This window comes from Dermacentor albipictus, chromosome 2, assembly GCF_038994185.2.
Source record: "Dermacentor albipictus isolate Rhodes 1998 colony chromosome 2, USDA_Dalb.pri_finalv2, whole genome shotgun sequence".
Lineage (NCBI taxonomy): Eukaryota > Metazoa > Arthropoda > Arachnida > Ixodida > Ixodidae > Dermacentor > Dermacentor albipictus.
Window position 1 is genome coordinate 4,279,701 of NC_091822.1, and position 24,142 is coordinate 4,303,842.

Here is a 24,142-nt window from a genome sequence, read left to right on the forward strand (position 1 = left end):
CGTCCTTTGTCATTTCCCTACTTTTCTTCCACCAATCCTCCAATCGCCTCTTACTGACGCCGGTTCATGGGGCTTAGCGCCATCTGTATGTGGTGGGAACACTTCCGGCGGAAAAAAAAATAACGTGACGCCATGTCCGTTAAAAGCAGAAGTGACGTCATTTTGTTTTCGAAGGCGCGAAATTTGTTTTGTTGTTCTTCCCTTGGAGCTATATATTCAAATGCCCCGCCATTCATCTTGATGGGCGTTTCGAGCTTTCAGCGTGGAAAGCGATGCAGGAAAAGCCCAGCCGTACGGTTGTCGAAATCGTATCCCTGCACAGAACATACTTTCTTTGGAGGCCGACGAAAGCTCTAGGTGTAGAGTGCTGATCCTATTGTCGGATGCCAAGCCCGTCGGCCAGCGCAGTCGCACGAAAACAACTACACAATTATCTGGCGGTCGTAACTCACTACTTTTGACTGAACAGATTAAGAAGCGAGGAAGCTACCCGCGTCACCAAATCCAGGCAAACTTCGACAAGCAAGAAAGCACAAATTGTGAGGGGGGGCGTATTTCAACAGGTGAACTTTACGAATGCGTCATTCTGCCCGTTTTAACCCGCCGTGGTTGCTCAGTGGCTATGGTGTTAGGCTGCTGAGCACGAGGTCGCGGGATCGAATCCCGGCCACGGCGGCCGCATTTCGATGGGGGCGAAATGCGAAAACACCCGTGTACTTAGATTTAGGTGCACGTTAAAGAACCCCAGGTGGTCGAAATTTCCGGAGTCCTCCACTACGGCGTGCCTCATAATCAGAAAGTGGTTTTGGCACGTAAAACCACATATATTATTATTTCTGCCCGTTTCAAGACGTGCATTGCACTGCGAGTGGTAGTGGCGTCAACGCCCCCTGTAGCGATGGGCGCTGAAAAGAAATGCATTTATTGATAATAATAAAATTAAACGTATTTTCTACTCATCACGAATATATAAAATTGACTAGGAATCTTATTTTCGTTGAATGAATCTAACTGTGTCTCGTTTGAATAAAAAAAACGTGTTTTTCTTTCCCAACGTTTGTTCCCTCCAGCAACTCTATGGTTCCCTCCAAACATAGTCGCGCTTCAATCGCTGCTCCCATAACCCCCCATGCTGATGTTGGTGACAATCTGTACTGAACCGCTTTTCGCCCGAAGCTTCGCGACCTATATGAATCGACCTTGTCGTTTCCCTCCCCGAGCAGTGGCGCCGCAGCGGGCGCACGGAGAACTAGGCCCGAGACGCCGTTCAGGCGCGACGCAGCGGGCTGCACCTCGTGCTTTTGGATCGAGCGGTCGTGACACAGGTCTCAGTGACTGATTGTGTTCCTGTGCGTCCTCTATCCCTTTTTCTATTCCGTTACGCTAAGCACCTGTATAGGAAAGTATACCGGACGCTCCTTTCCTGGCTTCTTTCTCGTTACGTGGCTTCGCGGAACACATGCTGCAAGAAAAATTCGAACGACAATTTTACTCAATAAATATAATAAGCTAATTAACCTTTTCATTGTTACCTTTAGGTATCATGTAATTGCGAAATTAAAGTCGAGGAGTAATCAAGTCATGTCTGCAAATAGCAGACAATTTTTATCGCACTACTTTGGAGATCGCCCTAAAAACAATGCCTGGCGTACCTGTTGAAAGACCGCCCCTTACTGCTTAGTAGCACATTTTGTTGCCCTGGAACTGCCGCAGTCGCACATGGAGTATAAACGTTTGTGAATGCCGCAGTTCGCTATTTATTATAATATGGGACATACTAAATAGCACACACTTGACAAAAATGAGCTTAAAAATATGTTCGCGCAACATTTGTGAGTTTTCTGCCGTATTCGTGCACAAACCTTTTCATGGCACATTTTTCTACTACTTTTTTTGTTGTTGATAGCAGCGTTCGCGAATAATCAGTCAAGTACACGGCCAGTGCACGACGGTGATCTCGGGAATGGCTTCGCGCCGCTCGAGTCCTCCGACGGAGGATCTCGTCTTGCAACGCGCGAGCCGCTTTTGTTACCACCTCCGTGATTACCACATCTGTACTGAAGCTGCACGTGATGCCGAAGCAAAATGACCATGGGCCATGTGGCCTTCGAGCGTTTTCTCCCATGGGGCAAGCGCAGCATAGGTTTCGAAACGACACCGTATCCAAGTGACGTCTGAGATGACGCATCCTTCGCGGTGGCCGGAAGATGGCGCTTCGCGTATCGATTGTTCTGCAGTTCGGGGCGCTTCGAAGTGGAGAAAGACGACGCCGATTTGGGGCTTTTTATGGCTTCGGAGGAATTCTAGCCGCGTAGAAATCGCACGGAGGGGACTGTCGTCGAGCCAGCAGTGAGGGCGACCGACGCTAGGGGTGCTCGGTTTCGAATCGCGATTTCCTGCGGGTCACAGCCGGCCTCTTCCCCTGTCAAGTGACGTAGTCCTCCCTCAGCCGCCCGACCTATGCAGCACTGATAGCCGAGCAGCAGCCGCCGCGATGATCATCAAGGAATTGTGAGTAGCTCTCGCACGATTCTCCCTGTGGCCCGTCGAGCGAGCCTAGGGCCCGTTGTTTCGCTCGAGGTCGCTCGAGCGGACGCCGCGAACGTAGTTTCCAAGCCGGTGCTCTCCGCCGGGGCTCGGCGACTTTCAATGGACAGTGTGGGGGTGGCGCCTCGCGTCCTTTCCGCTCGGTGTTACGGCTCGCGTTGGTGGCCGAGGCTTTGCCTAGTCGCCGACGGGCTGCAGCTTTTGCGATTGGATCGTTGTACGGCGCGATTTCTCACCCCTTTTCTCTGGTTGCAGTCGCGTCGTTCTTCCGATTACCGTGGAAGAGGTAAGCTTCGGCCGGCATTCTCCCCACGGCGTGGCCGCGGAGCGCGCGCGGACCGGATCGGGGCGTACCGAGTGGCCGGCCGGTGCCGTGCGCGCGCGCTCCGACGTCACGGCCGGCCGTTTCCGGGGTTGACGCTGAACGCGTTGCTGGCCAACTGCAGTACCAGGTGGGCCAGCTGTACTCGGTGGCTGAGGCGAGCAAGAACGAGACGGGCGGCGGCGAGGGCATCGAGGTGATCAAGAATGAACCCTTCGAGGGCAAGGACCTGCTCGGCGGCAAGTTCACCAAGGGCCAGTACACCTACAAGATCTACCACCTGGAAAGCAAAGTGCCCGCGTTCATCCGCATGCTGATGCCTAAGGGTTCCCTCGCGGTCCACGAGGAGGCCTGGAACGCCTACCCCTACTGCCGCACCGTGCTCACCAACCCGGACTACATGGCCGGCAACTTCACAATCTGCATCGAGACCATGCACGCGCCCGACAACGGAAGCCAGGAGAACGTACGTTGGCATGCATGTTTGTCGCTTCGTGAAAGTCTGGGCACAGTGCTGCTAGAAATGTTTTCCGGTTTTCCTTTTATAGGAGTTCTACACTCTTTGCAGACCTTCACATATTGTTTTGCACACTGCTGGTACACCTACACTGTTTGAAGCAGCACACGGTTAGGTGCAGCCTTCGTCAAAAAGAAACAAAGATGCCCCCAGAGCATTACTGTACAAGTCTTGCGCCACTGTGCTGTGACCGTGGAACTTCTGAATTTAGAAAGCTCTTGAAGGGGAGGAAGAGTTTTCCTTCCTTTCTAGACCAGTGTGTATACAGCAGGAGGCTGTAATTTATATGAATAGTCAATTTTCAAGTTTATTCATCAGCGATGTGAGTTTTACAAAGAATTGTATACAGAATTAGCACTACACAGGTAGACCCAAAGTTAGAAACTGTCAGGGGGACTCCCATACATGAACAAAAAAAAAATAATATACAGATCAAGCATTGGTTACGGTGACTTTACAAACAATTTCATAAAAATAACGAACAGTGCGAAAAAACAAGAATATAAAGCTGTTTAGTAAGACAAAAATTGCGAAGAAAACTTCTGTAGTGAAGAAGTAATGCAAATTTACAACACAATAAATATAGGAGTAATATAACATGGTACAATAGCCAAGTGAAATATTATTACAATCACAAAAGTCAGTTGTTAAGATGAAGAGCATAAAATATTTCTTGACTTGGTTCTTGAATATCTGCTCTGTGGGGGTGATTTAATGGTATGTGGAATTGAATTCCACAGTTTTATTCCCGCAAATGTGGTAGTGAACTTACGATAGTTTGTGCGCACTTTAGGTAAAAGACGATTATCAAGTTCAGAGAACCTAGTAGTGTTAGTATTTACAAGTATTTCAGCAACAAAGCCATCTATATGTGCAATATTGCGAAATAACTTATAGATCACGATTGTTAACTTGAACTGAAAAAGCTGGTGAAGAGGATGAATTTTTATACGGCAATAAAGTGGCGTTGAATTGGATAGAAAATAGCTGAAAGTCATGAGACGAAGCGCCTGATTCTGCAGGCGTTGAAGTTGCCTGAGGTAAGCGAGCTATGTGTTTCCCCAGGCTGATACGCAGTAAGATAAATGGCTGTGAATGTGTGCATGATAAAGGGAATGGATAATGTGCGGCTGAAAATATGAGCGGGTTTTGATTATGGCGCGTATTCCAAAAGAAATCTTACGGACAAGTGACTGCGCATGGAGAGTGAATTTCAGATGCTTGTCTAAAACTACGCCAAGAAACTTTGCGCTATCAGATATTGGTATTAAGTTGTTGTCGAGACACACAGATATAGATTTCGAAATTAGTTTTGGGAAGGAATGAAAAACCATAAAAACCGTTTTTAGCGGATTGATGCGCAACATGTTCTTTCGGCACCAGGAAATTACGTTATGCAGATCAACGTTAATGTTTCGCTGAAGCTCGTCGACATTATTAGCGTAAGTAAAAATAGTCGTGTCGTCTGCATATAATATACAGTCGGTAGTGGTCAGAACATTAGGCAGGTCATTAATAAATAGTAGAAACAGCAGCGGACCAAGGATCGAGCCCTGAGTAACGCCTTGACATATGTTCTTAGAAGATGAGAGTTTGCTGTCAATCTGAACAATTTTGGTATGATTGGTTAAGTAGCTAGAAATAAACTGAAGTGGCGGGCCAGTTATGCCGTAAGATTCGAGTTTATGTATTAGAATTTTGTGATAAATGGTGTCAAAAGCTTTTGTTAAATTTATATATACACTTCCAACCAGCAAGCCTTGGTCGATTGCTTTCTTGACTTTATCGGTGAAGGTTAGAAGCACAAGCTCAGTTGAGTAACCCTGCCGAAAGCCATACTGTTTAGGTGATAGTAGATTAAATTTGCTAAATAGGATGATAAACGTGTATGAACTAGTCGTTCAATTATTTTACTGAAAAATGAAAGAATACAAATAGGCCTGTAGTTCAGAAGTTCACGATTGCCTTTTTTGTAAACAGGTGTTATTTTACCAACTTTCAGAGAACTGGGAAATGTGCCTGCTTTAAACATTTTGTTAACGATATCTGCTATGATCGGAGACAGTTCATTAGAAACTAACTTGATATGAGATGGATGAACAGTCTAGGCCAGGTCCTGTAGACCTAAGCGACCTAAGTGTAGAACTAACTTTTATTGGGCGAACCTGTGCCCACAAAAGGGGCTACACTTATAGCACAACGATAGCGGCGAACACGGTCGGCGATGGTCGAAAATCTGATCAGCGGGTCAAGCGCGTCGGCTTTTATACAGCAGTCGTCGAATGTTCCAGACTAATCGTTCGGACCCGCGTGCCTTCCACAAAGTTCTACACCATTCGCGTCACGCAATGAAATCAGATAACATAAGGTTCGGCGACAACAGACAGCGGCTAGAAGCCTCGATAACTTTCCAGAAACTTCGGATACATGCAGGCGCGCGCGTCCCACGCTGTGCGAATACATTTGTTAGGTGGCGAAACGTGGTTGCCCGATACAGACAAGTACATGAATAAACTGAAAATGAGACATCCACCTGTTCGTAGCAATTGCTACAAAGGAAACCCATACGGGTTCCTCAAAAGAAAAGCCTCATAATTGAAGAAAAATTCGTCCTGGTCCGGGACTCGAACCCGGGACCACCGCCTTTCCGGGGCAGCCGCTCTACCATCTGAGCTAACCAGGCGGCTAGCAGATGGCAGGGCGAAGTTGAATTTGTCGACAACACGAAGCAAAGGCAAGAGTTTGACGTAGTAGTTCTGCGGAAAGCGCAGAACTACTACGATAGATAGTCTCTACTACGTCTCTCCACCTTGTGGGTTTCCGCAGAACTACTACGTCAAACTCTTGCCTTTGCTTCGTGTTGTCGACAAATTCGACTTCGCCCTGCCATCTGCTGGCCGCCTGGTTAGCTCAGATGGTAGAGCGGCTGCCCCGGAAAGGCGGTGGTCCCGGGTTCGAGTCCCGAACCAGGACGAATTTTTCTTCAACTATGAGGCTTTTCTTTCGAGGAACCTGTATGGGTTTCCTTTGTAGCAATTGCTACGAACAGGTGGATGTCTCATTTTCAGTTTATTAATTCCTTCTCTCCACCTTGCGGGTTTCCGCAGAACTACTACGTCAGCCAAGTACATGTGTCAATATAACATGAAGAACTTCCTTTGCCTTCGTAGGTCGCAAATAGAATGAATGAAGATGACGAGGTAATGTCGATAATGGGGGATCTGTTAAAGAATCGCAAGTACTACTAAAATACTCACTGAAGGCATTTGCGATATCAGCTGGGTGGACGTATGTTTGTGTCTCAGTTTTTATTTTCGGTAAATTCTCATGACATTTATTATTTAAGAATTCGTTGATGACCTGCCACTTGCGCCTCGTATTATTCCCATTATTCAAAATCTTCTTCTGAAAGTGATCTCGTTTGGCACATTTAAGTGTGGCTGCAAGTGTGTTAGAATATGTTTTGAAACAAGATTTAAGTTCACAGTTCAGTGGCTCACAAATTACCCTTTTGTGGAGCCAATTTTTCTTCAAGATACATCGAAGTAGTGCTCTCGTGACCCAACGTTTTCGAGGGGAACTGAAAAAACGAGTTATGATAGATGTAGTAGTGCATTCATGAATGCAGCGTTTAACTTCAGCCAAGAACAGCTGATAAGCCTCTTCAGCGCAAAATTCACAGAGTACGGCGGTCCAGTCATTTGGCTGTATCATAGAGATAAATTTTTGAGAGTCAAAATGCACTTTCTCTTTCTTTTCAATCGATCTAAAGTCAAAAATATAGGGTAGTGGTCGGTTATGCTGTGCTCGATGACTCCTGCTGTATAATCTGCAGTAAAGTTGGTTAATATGTGATCAATTAACATATTAGATCCTGTCATGTCACATCTAGTTGAAGTAATTAAAGAAGCAAGGCCGTAGCTAAGAAAGCACGACAGAAAGCTGAGCTAGTTGGTAAGGATCTAAGGAGCTACTGGTAAGGGGGAGGATTAAAGTTTACCAAGGAATTTCCTCAGCGACGCGTAATTCAGTTTCTTGACATTTCCTTGATCTTCGAACAAAATCATGTTTTAGGCAGTACTCACCAAGATCTTCGAAGTCGTTGCTAAACTTTCAATCCAAGCATTCTAAATTAGTAAAAAACGGAATTGCCATGTCGTGCCTTAAGTCTTCCCTCACAAGATCTTGCATGCACAAAATGAGCGCCAGTTTTAATGCGCAGGTCCGGCGCCTATTAGAAGCAGGTTATCCTAGTGTAGCAGTGGCCACTGTGGCTGAGCGCCTAAAGAAGTCGGTTTCGAGAGGGACGGACGTGATTACAGAAAGCAGTAATAGCAAAAAAAGAGTAGTGGCTATTCCGTATATTCATTCAGTGTCGCACAGGCTTAAAAAAGTTGCTAGTAGATATGATGGTAATGTTGCTTTCACTGCTACCAATAAGCTAGGTAAGATATGCGCTGCCGTACAGAATAAAAAAGGAGCGGGTAAAAGGCAAAAAACAGATATTTGTCCAGTGAAGCACAATAAGAACAACAGTTTTACTGAATGTCGTATGGGTGTGGTTTATACAATTCCCCTTAGCTGTGGCCAGTTCTACGTAGGGCAAACGGGACGGTGTATCAATCAGAGGCTAATGGAGCATAAAAGGTGGTTAACCGGTGGATCGCCTTCTAATCTTTCGCTACATTGCCGAGATTGTAACTGCAAGCCAGAGTAAGATGAATACGCGATATTGTACAGGCATAAGAATGAAGATACGCGTCTTATGGTAGAGGCATGGCGTATCTATAATGGTGGAAGTGCGTGCGTGAGTCAGCCTTTGATTACTTTACACAAGGAAGAGATTAAGTGCCTTAACAGTTATCTCTCACGTAGACCAGCACGTGTACCCAATTGACACGTGGTGTTACCATTCCTGAGCATGCGCAGATGAGTTTTGTGTCTTCTTTCATTTTTCGCCTCAGTGCTCCTTTCAGTTGATAGTCGGCGTTTGTGTTTTCCACTTCTCTACTCTTGTCCTGTCTGCACGCCTCACTTCTATTTTGCATAATAAGAAAGCACCCGAGATCATCAGAACATGATGGAATATTAAAGTCGATAATGTTGATGTTGATGTCTCCACAGATAATGACATTTTTGTTTTCGTTTGCAACAGTGTGCAACAACTTTTCAAACTGCAGACAAAACTCAGAGTATGACAGTGATGGTGAACGATAAATGCACGCCAAGACTGTGTTCCGGCCATCAACTGTAAAAACACTCTGATCAAATTCTAACCATATAGACTCGCAGAGTAATTTAGAAAAGGCAAGATCATTGCGACGTTTGTATGGCAATGATGATTTAATAAATATGGCAGATCTGCCACCACGTGGCGTAGCACGATAGCAGTACGATAGCGATAGATAGATAGCGATAGCGATAGATAGATAGCAGGTAGCAGCATTGTGCTCTGGTAGCGCATATAAATTTCTATCGTCCAGTGATAACCATGTCTCAGATAAGCAGATAAAAGAGAAGTTGTGATTAATTATAGAAAGAAATGCTAAGAGGCTGTCATAGTTTTTTCGTAGACTACGAATATTAAAATGTATCAGCGATAACTTCGGAGTTTCATCACTGAAATATTTTTTAAGATCCTGACAAGAGAACATTCTTGTGCAGGTTTAGGATACGCAGCTGCAAACACTAGTAGGCTAGGTGGAAACGCCAAGATCACCCGCACTAGAGATACGGTAGACACGGCTGTCATCTGTCTTTCGCGCCTTGATTACGCAGGGGTCTGTCCAGAGGTGTTTCCAGCCTTTTGCTTTTTTCAGTTCGAGAGCTTGTGCGAACAATCGCTTTCTTTCTAGCGTGAGATGTTCATTGACATATAAGGGCTTCTGATCCTTTTGTGGAAACCCAAGGGTCGCAGTGGTCAAGTGAGCCTTGCGTGCCTTTTTCACGAACTCAGTTTTTTTTTTTTCTCAGGAGCAAAAGCGGGCAATAATATTTGTTTCCTTTTTGGCTGGTACACGATGTGCAGTATCGACATCCTCAGGAGCGATTTTGCATCCTATAGCATCACCCATAGACTGAACAACCGCAAGACAGCTTTCACCTTTAGTTGCAGGGACACCTTTTATTTCTACGTTATTGAGTCGGGAGTACTGTTTCAGTTCAGAAACTCTGCGTGCCAGGTGGCCATTTTCATCTTTCAGAGCCTTGTTTTCAACAGCAAGATCGGTATTCTGCTTCTTAACTGTCTCAAAAAGTTCATTGAACATGTTAAGGCTTTCACGCATCGCAGCAACCTCAGCGTGTAAAGCGTCCATTTCTTTTGCCAACTCAGCATTGGTCGGCATTGTGTAAACAGCATGCAGTTTGGCAGCAGCGGCAGTGGTATGCACAGAGAAAAAATGTGGTTGGAAAGTAAAGGAGAAAAAAATAAAGACCAACCTGTGGTACAATAGATTAGCAACTTGCTCGCGACCGCAACTGCTGCTGCCAAAAGTAAGAGACAGCGCCAACGATGCTTGCTTATATGCTGGAACTCGGCTGGTAGAGGGCAGACGCAGCAGTCACTGTCGTGACGAGGTGGTTAGCTGGGCACCGCACGTGCAGGGGTGGTAGCCTTTCCTTGCTTCAGCCCGTCGATTTGTTCTGCATATGCTGTCCTGTGGTAAAAGTAGATTAGCAACTTGCTCGCGACCGTAACCGCTGCTGCCAAAAGTGAGAGACAGCGCCAACGGTGCTTGCTTATATGCTAGAACTCGGTCGGTAGAGGGCGGACGCAGCAGACGCAGCAGTCACTGTCGTGACAAGGTGGTCAGCTGGGCACCGCACGTGCAGGGGTGGTAGCCTTTCCTTGCTTCAGCCCGTCGATTTGTTCTGCATATGCTGTCCTGTGGTAAAAGTAGATTAGCAACTTGCTCGCGACCGTAACCGCTGCTGCCAAAAGTGAGAGACAGCGCCAATGGTGCTTGCTTATATGCTAGAACTCGGTCGGTAGAGGGCGGACGCAGCAGACGCAGCAGTCACTGTCGTGACAAGGTGGTCAGCTGGGCACCGCACGTGCAGGGGTGGTAGCCTTTCCTTGCTTCAGCCCGTCGATTTGTTCCGCATATGCTGTCCTGTGGTAAAAGTAGATTAGCAACTTGCTCGCGACCGCAACTGCTGCTGCCAAAAGTATACATCTCATGGAAGATGTATGCATGGTTTCATAAATTGATTACGTTTGCATCAAAATTGGTAACATTTGCCCGAAAGAAAATCTGCTGCACATATCAGTCACTTGAGGCAGGAAGGAACTTCTGTGCTAGTGCTGGGCTTCTGACCATCCATAAGCGAAACTTACTTTCTCATGCAGCCATTTCTATACTCCTAGCCAGCCTGCTCTTCATTTTCTGTGCAAATTTACTTGATGTGCAAGAAACTTTCAAGTCATTGAGCATTATGGTTGTCGTGCATAAGTGTGCAGTTGTGTAAAGTCTATGTAATTAGTGTGACCCCTTGCAATATTAGAATGTTAGACATTCACCTCTTCTAAGGAAGCACCAAATGCAATATTAGTATTTGATATTGGCTGTCATGTTCCTGATCAGAGTGTTCTTTCCTGGGCCGTGTTGTGGCTCTTCAGGGCCCCTTGCGACACCTTTGTAAAGAAGGCTGTACTGTTTTTTCTCAGCATTGTATTGCTAAAAATGCCTCAGGAGGTCCGCTGGGGCTTGGAGTCGACTCTATTCGTACAAGATACCTGTACTTTGGAGACAAAAGTACACAAGGAGAGCCTTCAGTTTATGAAATGTCATCCTTGACAGGCGGCTATTAAATCCTTAGAAATTTTCCTCCCCCGCAGAGGTGTCTGTGTTAGCAGGTGCGTTGCAGCACCACGAACCTGAGGACGTGGCGGTTGGCCCCTCCCGCATTTCACCATATGTGGCTTAGTCGTGTCCAGGTAAAAGTTGTGTCTGGGGGGTTGAGCCGAAGCCAGGTATTTAGATCTTTATGGCCCCTCGGGGGAGACAACACACCTCTTAGGCCTCCGCTTCACGTATACCACCCCTGGAATGACCCACTTGGGCAAAATTAGTAGTTGCTTTTTCCTATCCACTTCTTCAATCTTCGTCTTTCTCTCTCACTTTCAATCTTTCCTCTCCTCTGTTTATTTTCCTTTTACTTCCGACTTTACGGGCAGCAAGAGTAAACCTCGTGCATCATATCTTGCCTTGGGTATATGTATTTGGTTATAGTGGAGATGTACCACTGGCATGCGCAGAACTGAATACTTCAAGTCTTGTGTCATCTCCTGGTTAGGCTCCATGCTGGGCGGCGGCCACACCAGCTGAATATAGCATTATATTTATGGCATCCAATTTGCCTGCACCCCTTGATCACTCCCTCGAGAGGGGGTGCATCAAACAATCCCTAAACTTCTTTATGCAGCCTAAAGAAACTTTCCCAAAGTACCATGTAATTTGCAGTCAGCAAGGAACCAAGACAGTCTGCACAATATCTCCTTTTGTTGTGGCGAAATCTTTGACAGGCAATTGGCCCAGGCTACAAAGTAACTAAGATGGGAAGTGGCAACCTTCTTCTTGAAGTTCGTGACAAGACGCAGTACAGAAAATTGCCCAGACTAATTGCTTTTGGAGACGTTCCGATTTCTGTGGGCCCACACAAATCCTTAACACTGTCTGCGATGTTATCTATGAAAATGACCTGCTTGATCTTAGTGAAAGTGAGCCACTTGAGGGTTGGCAAAATTGGAATGTTGTAAAGTCCAGAGAATAACCATCAGGTGTGAACGGAAATCCCCACAAAACATGTAATCATAAGTTTTGGAACAAGCAAACTACCTGAAAAATACTGCAAACTCCCTGTAAGGCCATACATTCTGGATCTCCGACGATGCTTCAAGTGTCAGCGGTTAAGGCACGGTTCGCAAAGCTGTCGAGGGTGTACTACTTGTGCAAAATTTGCATCCCATGAACACTTGTCTGACACCTGCACTTGCACCACCCACTGTGCTAACTGTGACGGAGATCACCCCACATACTCCTGTTCGTGTCCATTGTGGAAAAAAAGAAAAGCAAATCATCGAAATCAAAATCAAACTGTTCATTACAAGAGGCACGCAAATGCTTCTCTGTGAACCAGTCTATGAACCAGCCGGGGGGGGGGCAGTGCCACATCTTTTGGCGGCCACAAGGCCACAAGTCATATGGAGAGTAACTGCAGTCACGCCATCAGCCCCCCTTGCTGGAGCAACCAATGCTGTTCCGCCCCCTGCCAAGGAGGGCCAGCAGACTCTGGGGCCTGCCAGACCCAGGGCCACTGCCCATGCAGATAGGCTTGAAACCCTCGCGAACATGCCTGCTGAGCGGGCACCTACCACCGCCTCAGACGAGGTGATGGATACAACCACAACACCGGCGTCGCAGATGGCCAAGGAATAGTGCAGTGCCTCGAGCGCACTGGGAAGAAAGAAAAATCCTGCACCACCTAACTTAATCTATTTTTCTTAGACAGACCACACAAAACTCGTATATGGTTACACAGATACTACAGTGGAATGGTGGGTGTTTACTCCATAATCTAGATGACGTTAAGGAACTCCAAGTTCAAACTCCGAGTTCAATCTAAGGGTGTTGTGTGTCCAAGAAATGCATCTTAATACTTCACACAGAAACTTTCTCCTGCACCAGGCCATTTACCACTATGACAGCAACGATGCCGTTGGCTTGTCAGGCAATGTGGCCATAGCAGTAGATAAGGGTGTTGCTTGCTGGCAATTACAGCATAATACGTCCCTAGAGGCAGTTGCAGTCTGTGCAGTACTCTTAATAAGATGGTAAAAATTACGTCGCTACACGTCCCCCCGAACTACCACCTATCGAAAGCAGTATTTCTCATCTTTATGTGTGAATTGCCCGGGCCTTATATCGTCATCGATTTTAAGGCACATAACATAGTTTGGGAAGATTGTCGTTGTGATGCCAGAGGGCACTTGGCAGAAAACTTCCTCTTCTCTACAGGTGCATGCCTAAAAATAAGAAAGAGCCTACATTCTTAGCATGGCAAACATAACATTCTCATCAATCGATTTAAGCATTACATCTAGTACACTTGTGCCGTATCTAGAGTGCAACATGATTAAGAATCCATATGGGCTTGACCATTTTCCGTTTGTCATAAAATTAACTAATGGGGATTAGTGCTCCCCACACCCGATAGGAAAGTCTAGTCAGCCGACTGGAAGCAGTATAGACAACTCTCACGTATGACCTGGGAAGACATCCCTACTCTTTTTATCGATCATGCAGTGGCATGTTTGACAGCGTTTATTGTTGATGCAGCATCAGTATGTATCCCTGAATCAAATGGATCACCCTCCAAATGACGTTTTCCCTGGTCGAATGGGGAGTGTAAGGAAGCTCGCAGAAGTCAAAATAAGGCTTGGAGTCACCTTCGCGACTCTCCAACTACAGAGAACTTGATTAGCTTCAACAAAAAGTTGGCAGGTAGATGAATTGGCCACCATACCAAAAGGGAAAGCTGGCAGAAGTACATCTCTAGCATAAATTCTTATACACGCGAAAGAAATGCCTGGAACTTAGTAAACAAGATAAATAGCCGTGAAACTCATCCTCTACCACTAATACGCAAGGACGCACTCTTGAGGACCTAGCCGATTCTCTAGGGTCATATTTTGAATACGTTTCTAGTTCATTCCATTACTTGGACACATTCCTGAGATACCAGTGAGAAGCGGAGTGACAGCCTCTGGATCGGAAAGGAAATGGAAATGAACCTTACAGCTGTCCATTTAACATGGTAGAGTTTCAGGCTGCATTAATTTGTTGTAATAAATCGGTCCCTGGAAACGATTGAATAGTTTATAAGGTGATCGAACACTTACACCCCAAAGCACGCAAAGCACTCCTACCACTTTTTAATGCCATATTTTCTGCCAGCTACATTCAGTCCGTTTGGAAAGAAGCAGTCATAATAACTATCCTCAAGGAGGGCAAGGACCTATATTCAGACAGTAGTTACAGGCCTATAGCCCTGACAAGCTGCCTTTGCAAACACTTTGAGAAAATGATAAACTGACGCCTGATCCATTATCTTGAAATCAACAAAATACTAGACCCCTTGTTTTAGAGACGCTGGAACTACAACAGATCACCTTGTCCACATCGAAGCGAATATCCACAATGCCTTTGTGAACAAACAGTTCTTATTATAAGTATTTTTAGATATGGAGATGGCATACAACACAACTTGGCGTTTTGGAATTCATGATGTGGCTGGTATGGGAGTCGGAGGCAACCTCTTGAATGTGATTCAAAGCTCCCTCTCTAATCGCAAGTTCTGTGTTGGGTTTGGTAATGTGTTATCCATTGATAAAAGAAATGAGTGTACCACAAGGTGATGTGCTGAGCTGCACTTGCTATGTAGTGTCATACCACACACTGTTTTATTGTATACGTGGATGACGTAGAGATAGGATGTAAATCGTGTAGTATTTTGATCTTCGAGCGACATGTACAGCATGGCTTAAACAAATGATCTAAGTGAGCTGATGAGAATGGATTTAAACTAAACCCTCAAAAAGCATGTGTGTTCTATTCTCGAACAAGAGAGGTATACTGCCTGACCCCGCTATCTATCTCAATGGAGAGCGGCTATCTGTCAGCCATGAACTTACATTTTTAGGAATTATCTTAGACTCCAAACTAACTTTTGTTCCTCACCTTGGGTGTCTGAGAGCGAAGTGTCTGAAGTCAATGAATCTAAAGCTCTTGCCCTGCACATCTTGGGGAAGTGACAGGAGATGCCATTTAAGCCTCTTCAAAAGCCTTATACGGTCCTGCCTTCGCCACGGAGCTATAGTATATAGCTCTGCTGTGTGTAGTGCTTTGAAGGTGCTAGATCCCGGTCACCACTTGCATATACGCCTTTCTACAGGTACATTCAGGACTAGTCCGGTAGAAAGCCTGTATGTGGAATCTAATGAATGGTGCCTACATCTCCAGATGACATATTTAAGTTTTTCCTAAGCTCTCAAGATTAGATCAGATGTGGAACATCTATATCACTCACCTATTCGTGACATGTCTACTGCCAGGCTGTTTTGTAACCACCCAGCTGTTGCGGCTGCATTGGAACTTTTATTTGGAAGCAAATGAAGATACCTTCATTTGGAAGCACTGGCAGAAGATACAGGTGTCCCATTTTTAGAACATTTCCTAATGGCTCATTCATTGTCCACGCCTTCCACAATTCATCGATAACATTAACATTTTCCATAGTGCTCTTTGGCCATACATGGCCCTTGCGCCATAAAACGCCACACATCATAGAAATATCAATCTCACCTTGTTTCTTGTATTCTCAGAATTAGTAAAGATTCGGGGCCATGGGCCCAATTCTTGGCCACTGTGAGCACATTGCGATGAAGACAGAATGAAAAAGTGCTCATGCAGTGCTGAGATATTGGCACATGCTAAAAAGCAGCAAGTAATTCAAATTCATTGGGATGAGGTTGGTGTGTACTTGACCTAGTATCTGCAGTTGAATCCATCCCGAGCTCTGGGGGGATCTTATAGCACTGCTTGGGCAGGTTCTGAAGCTACAACAGGCAGGTGCCACTGACAGATGTGCCATGTAAGTAGGACTCTGTTGCTGTTTTTGGATCTAACAACAAGGAAACATAACAAATTGGAAGCTATTGTACATGAACCTGTGAGATGGGATTGGTGTGTCAGATTGTAAAAGCAAGAAAAACGTAACCAGTACGAATTTGTCAGTGACATTCTACTGAACTCAATGATTTAATAGAATAAACAGTTGTCAGTTTGTGCATCCTTATCATGCATACTTGTTGCTGAGTAGCACATTTCAATTCAACACATACAACCAACAAGCCCCAACTTTATTCCTTCTGCAAATGAAGATTATAGAGCAACAGATATTTCCATTGTTGAGTTGCTATGTATCTGAATTTGGCCTTAATTGATACATGCTGGCTGCGGTGGCCGCATTTCAATGGGGGCGAAATGCAAGTTCACTTGTGTATCATACTTTGGGTGCATGTTAAAGAACCCTAGGTGGTCAAAGTTAATCCACAGTCTCCCACTACGGCATGTCTCATTATCAGATAGTAGTTTTGACACGTAGAACCCCATAATTTAATTTTTAATTTTAATAATTGATACAGACGTAACTCTTGGAAACTGCAAAAATAATGGTGCTTAGGACTACATTGAGCTTAGCTAGAGCTGTGTGCGAGAAACTTGCCGAAACCGTCAGATGCATATGGTTTCAAATGCTGCTACACTGTTCTTTGGCATGTGTACCATGCATTGCAGTGGGACCACAAGGCCACCATTGCTTGGAGTGCGACAGAACTAGGCTGCTAAAAACAGGGGCTATGGTCTAGCCTATGTGAGACATTACTTCACGGACATAAACACCATTAGAAATGCACTCGGTGTTTTGGAGCATAGAACTGGTTTCACTTTGAGGTCAGAATTAGATCATTTTTGTTCTGCATATAAGAGTGGTTCAGGAAAGTGCACAAACAGTGCCAATGTAGTGGGCATTGTCACTAGTTACATTTTGCGCTGTTATGACAGCACTTGACCTTGAAAAGTGCGACGTGTGACAGAGAATACTGTTATTGTGATGCAGTAGAGTAATCCGTTAAAATTATCTGTGTGGTAATATTGTAGGTGGTTACAGTGGAATGACCTGTTGCATATGCTGCTTTGGTGTTGTTGAAGGTACTGCTTAAAGGAACACTGAAGGCAATTACTAAGTCAACGTGGACTGTTAAAATACCATTCCAGAAACCTCACAGCGCTTTTGTGCCAAGAAAAAACTTTGTTTACGAGAAAATTGTGTCTGAAGGGTCCGCATACCTTTAGTGCAATTAAAATCGTTCACACTAAGCAGGGTGTGGTGACGTTGCTTACGCCATCACCACCCTTTACTGCCGTCAGTGAGTAAAACAGCACCCAACAGCTGGCATTATGGTTTTCTGGGCAAAACGCAAACACGTGGCCACGGAGAAACTGAGCCAAGACAGAGTGTTATATTTGCTGCTGCAGCTGCTCTTGGTCAAGTGGTGTGGAACTGTTCGGCAATCGTGCACCATCACGTGGATGTGGCATTCCCTGCTACTTGCAGTTTCTGAGTGTCTCGTGAGCCAGCAAACCAAGTGCAGCACTGAGCAACAACCAAACTACTGAAACACGAAAGCGCAGGTGACGCAAACTAGGAGAAAACGAAACCGTTCAACTACCCACGTTATTGTAAAAGGTAACGTTAATGAGTTATTTCTTCTAAATATCAAATAGAACTGGACCAGTAGCATTTTCTTTCATGTTATAATGCAATACAATGATCTTTATTATGAGTGGTTGAGTACTAGTGACAATTATGAGGAGTGCCTTCGAGCTAGTACTCCAGTGTTTCGGGGGAATCCCTAATAGTGTCCTGCATTTACCTCAATTTCTCTATTACTAAAGCTCTGTTTGTGATAATATTGATGCCTGAGACGTTCTCATAATCTATCACTTTAGCTGGACTTATTGTTTGCCTATAGTGTCTCTGTAGGTTTCTAGCACAGGCCACACCAACTCGTTTGACGCTATGCTGCCAAGTGCGAGGTTGCAGGTTTGATCCTCGGCCATGGAGGCACTATGTGAGAACCATTGTTTCATGCTTTCCAAGTGGTCCCCCTGTGTTGATTTTGTATACTAAATGCCATCAGTTATTCCATGTGGCCATTTTATATTATGTGTAGAAAGACACAGACGAAAGAGGCTATTTACAGGCTATTTACACTGGACACCAGAGCGCCAGGCCGATATTTGCTCGTGCCAAGGGCACAGACACACTTCGTTGTCATTCTCGCGGCGGCTCGTCCCTTGAGCATTGCTCGATATCGTAATACTACCCCCCGGCGGCAAAAGTGCCGTCACGGTGCTGTTAAATATCCAGGGCGACGTGGACAATGTCACTGGTTGTCACAGCAGAGGATGTAGTGGGCGTGGCTAGAACTAATTCGTAGGTGACATAAGTCACTTGGCGAAGCACGCGATATGGGCCCGTGTAGCAGGAAAGCAGTTTTACACAAAGGCCAACTTTACGCGATGGTGACCAAAGCAACACGAGGGTGCCGGGTACAAAATGGACATCACGGTGACGGAGGTCGTAGCGTTGCTTTTGTTTGCCTTGAGAAACTTGTAGACGAGCGCGCGCAAGCTGGCGAGCATGGGCGATAGCATCACGCTAGTTGATGCTGTGGTGGACGGAAGTACAGTGTCCAGTGGTAGCGTCGGTTCATGGCCATACAAGAGGTGAAAAGGAGAAAAGCCAGCAGTGTTGAGATGGGAAGAGCTGTACACAAAGGTAATGTAAGGTAGAGCCTGGTCCCAGTCACGGTGGTCATCTGAAACGTATTTGGATAGCATGTCTGTAAGGGTGCGGTTCAAACACTCAGTGAGGCCGTTCGTTTGAGGGTGGTAGGAGGTGGTAAATTTATGCTGTATTGAGCAGGCACGCATGATGTTGTCAATGACTTTGGCTAAGAACGTACGGCCACGGTCTGTTAGCAATTGACGCGGAGCATCATGAATCAAAACGATATCATGCAGGAGGAAGTCTGCAACATCAGTTGCGCAACTGGTCGGAAGAGCGCGGGTTACGGCGTAGCGGGTTGCGCAGTCCGCCGCGACTGCAACCCTCTTGTTTCCTGGTGTAGATTCCGGAAATGGGCCGAGAAGGTCTAAGCCGACACGATGGAAGGGCTCGGCAGGGATGTCGAGCGGCTGCAGGTAACCAGCGGGGAGCTGGGAAGGCTTCTTGCGTCGTTGGCAAAGTTCACAAGCGGTGACGTAACGTCGTACGGAACAGGCAATGCCCGGCCAGAAAAAATGTCGACGTACACGGTCATAGGTTCGAGATACGCCGAGGTGTCCTGCCGTTGGTGCGTCGTGGAGCTCGTCTAGAATGGCTGAGCAGAGGTGTTTAGGTATGACAAGTAGGAGCTCAGAGCCGTCCGGATGAAAGGTAACGACGGTACAGAGTAGTGTCGTGGAGGACGAAGAGGCGTAGAGTGGCGTCGGCCGGAGAGTGTTCAAAACGGTCTATGAGTGCTCTGATGTAGGCGTCACGACGTTGCTTGGCGGCGAAATGAAGCAGCTACGACACAGAGAATACGCAAGCAGCACCGGTAATATTGGAGGAGTCAGGGTCGTCAACAGGGTAACGTGACAAGCTGTCAGCGTCTTGGTGCAGGCGGCCAGATTTGTAGACCACGGAATATGAAAATTCTTGTAGCCTCAAAGCCCATCGACCAAGCCGGCCTGTAGGATGTTTTAGCGATGAGAGCCAGCAGAGAGCATGATGGTCAGTGACTACGGAAAAAGGGCGACCGTAAAGGTAAGGACGGAACTTCGCAACCGCCCAGACTACAGCAAGGCATTCTCGTGCCGTATCCGATGGCGTCAGGAGGCGGCTCGCATAAGCAATAACGCGATCGTGGCCACGCTGACGCTGAGCTAAGATGGCACCTACGCCATGACCGCTGGCATCTGTACGCAATTCTGTAGGGGCATCAGGGTCGAAGTGGGCGAGAATGGGTGGTAAGGAGAGAAGAGTGACGAGACGAGAGAAGGCGGCGGCTTCTGCAGTACCCCACGAGAATTGTACGCCTTTCTTCAAAAGATTAGTGAGGGGTCTAGCAATTACCGCAAAGTCTTGAACAAAACGACAAAAGTACGAGCATAGCCCTATAAAACTTCGAATGTCTGCGGCTGTCTTCGGAACCGGAAAGTCTCGGACAGCGCGAGTTTTGTCGGGATCAGGCTGTACTCCGGAAGCGTCAACGAGGTGGCCCAGAACAGTAATTTGGCGGTGGCCAAAACGACATTTGGACGAGTTAAGTTGCAACTTCACCTTTCGAAATACATCAAGTACAGCTGTTAGACGCTCAAGGTGAGTGTCGAATGTGGGCGAGAAGACGATGACCTCGTCGAGGTAGCACAGACATGTGGACCATTTGAAACCTCTGAGCAAGGAGTCCATCATACGCTCAAAGGTGGCAGTTGCATAATCCAAATGGCATTACTTTAAATTGGTATAGGCCATCAGGTGTGATGAACGCGGTTTTTTCTCTGTCCATATCATCAACAGCAATCTGCCAGTATCCAGAACGAAGATCAGTAGAAGAGAAATAGCTGGAACCGTGGAGGCAGTCAAGGGCGTCGTCTATACGTGGGAGCGGGTAGACGTCCTTCTTAGTGATGTTGTTCAGATGACGGTTGTCTACACAGAAGCACCACGTGCTATCCTTCTTCTTAACCAACACTACAGGAGACGCCCAGGGACTCGAAGAAGGCTCAATGATGTTTTTGTCTAGCATTTTGTTCACTTCGCTTTGAATTACTTGGCGTTCCGACGCAGAAACTCGATACTGTCGTCGGTGAATAGGAGTAGCATCGCCAGTAAGAATCCGATGGTTGACCGCGAGCGTCTGGCCTAAAGGGCGATCGACGAAGTCGAAAATATCTCTGTAGGGCGATAATACTTGGTAAAGGTCTTCAGCCTGCGCAGAAGACAGGTCCGTCGCAACCAATTTCTGTATCGTCGTATCGGCGGCCGAGGCTGGCACGATGGGCCTGCTAAGCTCGCAAGAAGCATCGGTCGATAAAGTTGCCCTGTGATGGTCGCCGAGACAATCAACGTTTGCAAGGCAAATACCTTGTGGTAGAATTTGCTTTGCCAATCCAAAGTTAAAGATAGGCACGAAAGTGCGGTTCGCAGTAATAGTAAGTATACTGTGAGGCACTAATGTCATACTGTAGTGGAATGTCGGGCAGAGGAGTGACGAGGTACTCGCCATCAGGGACTGGTGGGGAAGACAAGAGATGAATATAGGCTATTGATTTTGGCGGCAGGCGAATAAAGCCGGTGGGGTGAGGCGGCACTGGGGCGCGTCAAAAGGTTCTGTGAGAATCGGCAACTCCAGGCGAAGGGTACTGGCAGAGCAATCAATAAGAGCCGAATGCACGGAGAGAAAATCGAGGCCGAGAATGAGGTCGTGGGGGCAATGAGCAATCACGGTGAAGAGGACAGGAGTGTGGCGGCTGGCGATGCTAACACGTGCCGTACACATGCCGATGATAGGCACAGTACCGCCATCCGCAACACGGACGACGCATGCCGACGCTGGGGTGAGGAGCTTGTTCAGTCATCGTCTGAAGGCAGCACTCATAATAGAAAGATGTGCCCCTGTATCGATGAGTGCCGTGACAGGATAGCCGTCAACGTCAAGAAGGTTTTGGTTTGTGTTTAACATGAGCAGAGGATTTGAACGCAGTGTGGACAATGCAGCTTCACCTCCAGAAGCTGCAGTGCCTAGTTTTCCGGCTGGGCCCGGGAGACGATAGGCGGCGAAGAGAAGCGAAGGGGCGAACGAGACTGATTGCGTCAAGGTGAGGGCAAGTGGCTGTAGCGAAGGTTCGGAGCAGGGGCATCAGCGGCAGTGGGTTCATGGCGGGTGGCATAAGGAACAGAAGCTCCAAAGGTGTGGGAATATGTGGCGGCGTATGTCCGAGGAGGCGGTGGCCACCGGTTGCGGCAGTGACGAGCGGCGTGGCCGATGGGACAGCAGTGGAAGCAGATTGGTCTGTCATCAGGGGTACCCCATTCGGACGGGTTGCGGCGAGATGTGGTAGAAAAGGACTGTCAGGGACGAGGAGGGCCGGTAGAGAAATGGGGAACGCTGGGTTGAGATGTTGAACACACGAAGTTCAGACCCATGTTCTCAAATTCCTGTCTGACTATGGCCTCAATCATGGCAATCGTGGCTGCTGGTGGATCGGGAGGTGTCACGGAGAAAACTGGCGAACAGGCGGCCTTGAGCTCGCGGCGAACAATACAGGTTATGTCATCACAGGTGGTGGCCCGACGTGGTCGACCCTCACATGTCGACGTAGCAGCGGTGTTGGGTAGCCGCGTGATCAGGTGTGTGATACAGCGGCTCTTGCCGGCTCTTGGCTTGTTCAAGGCGACGGCATTCTTTAATGATGGCGTCGATTGTCGAGACGTTGCCGAAAACAAGCAAATTGAAAGCGTCGTCAGCGATGCCTTTTAGAACATGTGACACTTAATCTTACTCAGACATAGCGTCGTCAGCTTTCCGGCATAGAGCCAAGACGTCGAGGATGTATGAAACGTACAGCTCTGTAGATGTCTGAACACGGCATGCAAGAGCCTTTCTCGCGGCAACCTTGCGGCCAATGGGCTCGCCGAACAGTTCCCGTAGCTTTTCTTTGAAAGTGTCGCAACTGCTTATCTCGTCGTCATGTGTCTGGTACCACACGCGTGGGGTGCTGCCAAGATAAAAAATTACATTGGCGAGCATAATGGTTGGGTCCCACCTGTTATTAGCGCCGGCATGTTTATATAGCTTAATCCATTCATCAACGTCCTGTCCCTCCAGGCCAGAGAACACACCAGGGTCGCGATGTTGGGCAACTGTGATGATTGGAGAAGTCGGACCAGCCGAAGCCGTTGCAGAAGCGGGCTCGTCACCGGTAGGCATGGTGACAAGCTCGATGTACCGACCACTCCGGAGTTCCGTGGCGAGGACAGGGATCGGTGACCTCCACCAGAATGTTATGTGTAGAAAAACACAGACGAAAGAGGCTATTTACAGGCTATTTACACTTGACTGGAGCCAGAGCGCCAGGCCGACATTCGCTCGCGCCAAGGGCACAGACCCACTTCTTTGTCGTTCTCGCGGCGGCTCGTCCCTTTAGCATCGCTCGATGATATTGTAATACTATGAAGCCCTTAGTAGCAGTTAAGCTGTGGCAAATTAACCAGCTCACACCTGTCTTTATTTTTTGTTGTTGCTTGTTGGCCGTAAGCATAGCCATGTGCACTGCACATCTAGTGTCAGTAGTGATGTCCATCACAATCCAGCATTAATCATCACCATCAGCCTGGTTACGCCCACTGCAGGGCAAAGGCCTCACCCATACTTCTCCAACTACCCCGGTCATGTGCTAATTCTGGCCATGGCAAACTTCTTGAATCTCATCCGCCCACCTAACTTTCTGCTGCTCCCTGCTACGCTTTCCTTCCCTCGGAATCCCGTTCGCAACCCTTAATGACCATTGGTTATCTTCCCTCCTCATTACATGTCTTGCCCATGCCCACTTCTTTTCTTTGATTTCAACTAAGATGTCATTAACTCGCGTTTGTTCCCTCATCCAATCTGCTCTTTTCTTATCCCTTAACATTACACCCATCATTCTTCTTTCCACAGCTCATTGCGTCGTCCTCAATTTAAGTAGAACACTCTTCGTAAGCCTCCAGGTTTCTGCCCCGTACGTGAGTACTGGTAAGACACAGCTGTTATACACTTTTCTCTTGAGGGATAATGGCAACCTGCTGTTCATGATCTGAGAATGCCTGCCAAACGCACCCCAGCCCATTCTTATTCTTCTGATTATTTTAGTCTCATGATCCGGATCCGCGGTCACTACCTGTCCTAAGTAGATGTATTCCCTTACCACTTCCAGTGCCTCGCTACCTATCGTAAGCTGCTGTTCTCTTCAGAAACTGTTCAACATTACTTTAGTTTTCTGCAAATTAATTTTTAGACCCACCCTTCTGCTTTGCCTCTCCAGGTCAGTGAGCATACATTGCAGTTGGTCCCCTGAGTTACTAAGCAAGGCAATATCATCAGC

The 24,142-nt window shown here is 46.9% G+C and overlaps 1 protein-coding gene and 1 non-coding gene across 3 annotated transcripts in view; one reads left to right on the top strand and one right to left on the bottom strand.

Moving 5' to 3' along the window:
* Positions 1-2,199: 2,199 nt before the first annotated feature.
* vib (phosphatidylinositol transfer protein vib) overlaps positions 2,200-24,142 on the top strand; it is an 80,478-nt gene continuing 58,535 nt past the window's right edge. Inside the window, exons 1-3 of one of the 2 annotated variants that reach the window (XM_070533420.1) lie at positions 2,200-2,511; positions 2,803-2,833; positions 2,994-3,335. In XM_070533420.1, the coding sequence (XP_070389521.1) occupies positions 2,495-2,511; positions 2,803-2,833; positions 2,994-3,335 (390 nt within the window). In that variant the 5' untranslated portion in view covers positions 2,200-2,494. The remainder of the gene's footprint in view (positions 2,512-2,802; positions 2,834-2,993; positions 3,336-24,142) is intronic. The other variant, XM_070533421.1, reaches the window with a different exon arrangement.
* TRNAS-GGA (transfer RNA serine (anticodon GGA)) lies at positions 5,995-6,069 on the bottom strand. Its single transcript has one exon. It is a non-coding gene; the product is annotated as a tRNA-Ser (tRNA).